Raw genomic sequence first — 3,737 nt, 5'->3', positions numbered from 1 at the left:
ATACACAAATGGAACAGTTTACATTATAATCAGTGAACACTAATAGATATGCTATATACCCCAAAGAAGAAGGAAATTATGAGATTTTATTATATAACACCTGAATCCCATTTTAACTTTTAGCAACCACCACAGAAGCTACGACTACTGGAGGTTGGTAACTTTTTCTATTCATATGACATATTACGATCCATATCCACTGCAATTGATTGTGTCAAAGTTTTGGATTTGGTACCAAAGTTTCTTGCAGATTGAACTTGTTGGAAGCAAATGCAGTACTGTTATTATCTTTAATTACAGAAACTTTTATTCTAAGTTTGAAGATTTTGGATGTGAAAGGATGATAATCAATTGAGCAATGTGAAACTGAGGATTTTGGCAGTAGATACATAAGGGGCATAAAATGTGATTGACTGAAGTAGGGAGTGCAATAACACCATAGATGCTGTAGCTGTTGGGAGTATTATGTCATCTAGAAGATGCATTACTATTACAAGATAATGAAAAAGAAGATCTGCCACTGATTCCTATGTTGAAAGGAGGCTTGCTCTGCAGGTACATCTGGTGGAAGAGGGAACTAAGCTTAGCAATTTATGAGGTTAAATGAACTATATTATTGTGTTACTTATTCAAGAAGATATGTCATCATGTATATTGGCCTTGCACATGAACAGCAGTAGAGGTTTGTTTGCAAACATACCCCCTGCTTGAATGATTTCTGCAGGTTTTCAGGTTAAAGTTTGCAGAGCTACCCCCTGATTTCGACATATATATTGTACAACGTAGTAGAGTCTTGTTGAGTATTAAAATAAGTATTTGGAGAATGACTGATTACTTTACATTTTCCTCTTTAAGCTCCCTCGACAACTACAACAGAGGAAACTACTGAAGAGAGTACAACCGCTCTAGGTAATTATCAAATTCAGTCACTGTTCTGTTGAAAGCTTTGAGATGTACTGTCATACCATAACATTAGGGTTAGAGTGACCTCTTTGTTTCCAAATTTGTGGATCTCAACTATCAAATCAACAGAAAAACATCTGACAATGACAAATATTATGCAGACACATTGGTTAATTTGTTATGTTATGAGTTTGTGGTGTTAGTCAGGGTGAGACTGATGTTGAAAGGAAGTTTATACTTTGTAATGAATTAAAGTGAGATTGTCTCTGGGTGATAGTTGCTACTTAGTAAACATTGCAACTTTTCCTGTGAATATCGGAGGACGACTGATGAAATTGAGCCATCTTAGATAATGAAAACTTGCTAAGTGTATATAACGTAGGTTAGACTGGATGGTTTAGCTGAAGGTAGGGTTACACCATATGATTGTTTCTGTATTTTTTCTGTTAAGACATGATTGAACTATGATGATTGAAATGAAATGATTTTTGAATTTTTGACCCCACAGCTTGCGAAGAAGCAAACATCAAAGTAGTGACCGGCCAGTTGAGTGCTGTAGCTGCTGATGATGCCCAAGAGATAGCCGACTCAGTTTCTGAAACTCTGACAGACGTGGAAGTATACACCTTGAACCTTGGAGAAGGTGGAATTCCGATGACATTGAACCTGAGAGAAGGCATCCCGGAGGGTGCTACCATAAAGGTTGTGGTGGTGCGTTCGGACACTTCTGAGTATGTGCTGATCAAAAATGATGATGGTGAAACTCCTGTAGAATTTGGACAGGCAGACTCGATTACAGAAAAGCTGCCAACATTTGCTATAAACAAAGTCGTATTACTGGTGTCTGGCATTACTCTCGACGAAGAAATGATAACTGTGAAGATTTGTGGTGAGTTATTACAGCTGAATTTAACTATTGATAGGTTAATTCATAGATGATTGCCATAGTTACATGGAAAGACGACTTGCTTTATGTTTTGAGACAAAATTTCTGTTGTTCACTTTGCTTTTCTGAGTTTTCCCATCAGTTTTAGTAGCATGAATTGTAATACACAAATGGAACAATTTACATTATAATTAGCCAACACTAATAGATATGCTATATACCCCAAAGAAGAAGGAAATAATGAGATTTTTATTAAGAAACATCTGAATCCCATTTTCAATTTTTAGCTACTCCAACAACCACCACAGAAGCTACAACTACTGGAGGTTGGTAACTTTTCTATTTATATTACGATCATCTGGTGGAAGAGTGAACTAAGCCTAGCAATTAATAATGTATGTTGTGATGTTAAATGGACTATATTGTTGTGTCACTCATTCAAGAAGATATTTCATCATGTATATTGGCCTTGCACATGAACAGCAATAGTGGTTTGGTTGCTTGAATGATTTATGCAGTTTTTCAGGTTAGAGTTTGCAGAGCTACCCCCTGATTTTGACATCATATATATTGTACAGTTTGAGTCTTGTTGAGTATTAAAAGAAGTTTTTGGAGAATGACTGATTACTTTACATTTTCCTCTTTCAGCTCCCTCGACAACTACATTAGAGGAAACTACTGAAGAGAGTACAACCACTCTAGGTAATTATCAAATTCAGTCACTGTTCTGTTGAAAGCTTTGAGATGTACTGTCATACCATAACATTAGGGTTAGAGTGACCTCTTTGTTTCCAAATTTGGGGATCTCAACTATCAAATCAACAGAAAAACATCTGACAATGACAAATATTATGCAGACACATTGGTTAATTTGTTATGTTATGAGTTTGTGGTGTTAGTCAGGGTGAGACTGATGTTGAAAGGAAGTTTATACTTTGTAATGAATTAAAGTGAGATTGTCTCTGGGTGATAGTTGCTACTTAGTAAACATTGCAACTTTTCCTGTGAATATCGGAGGACGACTGATGAAATTGAGCCATCTTAGATAATGAAAACTTGCTAAGTGTATATAACGTAGGTTAGACTGGATGGTTTAGCTGAAGGTAGGGTTACACCATATGATTGTTTCTGTATTTTTTCTGTTAAGACATGATTGAACTATGATGATTGAAATGAAATGATTTTTGAATTTTTGACCCCACAGCTTGTGAAGAAGCAAACATCAAAGTAGTGACCGGCCAGTTGAGTGCTGTAGCTGCTGATGATGCCCAAGAGATAGCCGACTCAGTTTCTGAAACTCTGACAGACGTGGAAGTATACACCTTGAACCTTGGAGAAGGTGGAATTCCGATGACATTGAACCTGAGAGAAGGCATCCCGGAGGGTGCTACCATAAAGGTTGTGGTGGTGCGTTCGGACACTTCTGAGTATGTGCTGATCAAAAATGATGATGGTGAAACTCCTGTAGAATTTGGACAGGCAGACTCGATTACAGAAAAGCTGCCAACATTTGCTATCAACAAAGTCGTATTACTGGTGTCTGGCATTACTCTCGACGAAGAAATGATAACTGTGAAGATTTGTGGTGAGTTATTACAGCTGAATTTAACTATTGATAGGTTAATTCATAGATGATTGCCATAGTTACATGGAAAGACGACTTGCTTTATGTTTTGAGACAAAATTTCTGTTGTTCACTTTGCTTTTCTGAGTTTTCCCATCAGTTTTAGTAGCATGAATTGTAATACACAAATGGAACAATTTACATTATAATTAGCCAACACTAATAGATATGCTATATACCCCAAAGAAGAAGGAAATAATGAGATTTTTATTAAGAAACATCTGAATCCCATTTTCAATTTTTAGCTACTCCAACAACCACCACAGAAGCTACAACTACTGGAGGTTGGTAACTTTTCTATTTATATTACATATTACGATCATC

General features: G+C 36.4%; 1 protein-coding gene across 1 annotated transcript; it reads left to right on the top strand.

Annotated features, from left to right (window-relative positions):
* The first annotated feature begins 1,941 nt into the window (after nucleotides 1–1,941).
* On the top strand, nucleotides 1,942–3,527 carry LOC139959157 (uncharacterized). Its single transcript, XM_071956754.1, has 5 exons — nucleotides 1,942–1,948; nucleotides 2,077–2,115; nucleotides 2,438–2,491; nucleotides 2,994–3,242; nucleotides 3,514–3,527. Exons 1-5 carry the CDS (start codon nucleotides 1,942–1,944, stop codon nucleotides 3,525–3,527), a joined length of 363 nt encoding a protein of 120 aa, XP_071812855.1.
* Nucleotides 3,528–3,737: the final 210 nt, after the last annotated feature.

The sequence above is a fragment of the Apostichopus japonicus genome, chromosome 18 (genome assembly GCF_037975245.1).
Source record: "Apostichopus japonicus isolate 1M-3 chromosome 18, ASM3797524v1, whole genome shotgun sequence".
Taxonomy (NCBI): domain Eukaryota; kingdom Metazoa; phylum Echinodermata; class Holothuroidea; order Aspidochirotida; family Stichopodidae; genus Apostichopus; species Apostichopus japonicus.
This window is presented reverse-complemented; position numbering and strand designations above follow the sequence as displayed.

What these genes read in the sequence shown, in the direction of transcription:
- LOC139959157 (XM_071956754.1), top strand. An exon ending in AGAAGCTACAACTACTGGAG is followed by an intron (nt 2,116 to 2,437) that starts GTTGGTAACTTT and finishes TTCCTCTTTCAG; the next exon opens with CTCCCTCGACAACTACATTA. An exon ending in AGAGAGTACAACCACTCTAG is followed by an intron (nt 2,492 to 2,993) that starts GTAATTATCAAA and finishes TTGACCCCACAG; the next exon opens with CTTGTGAAGAAGCAAACATC.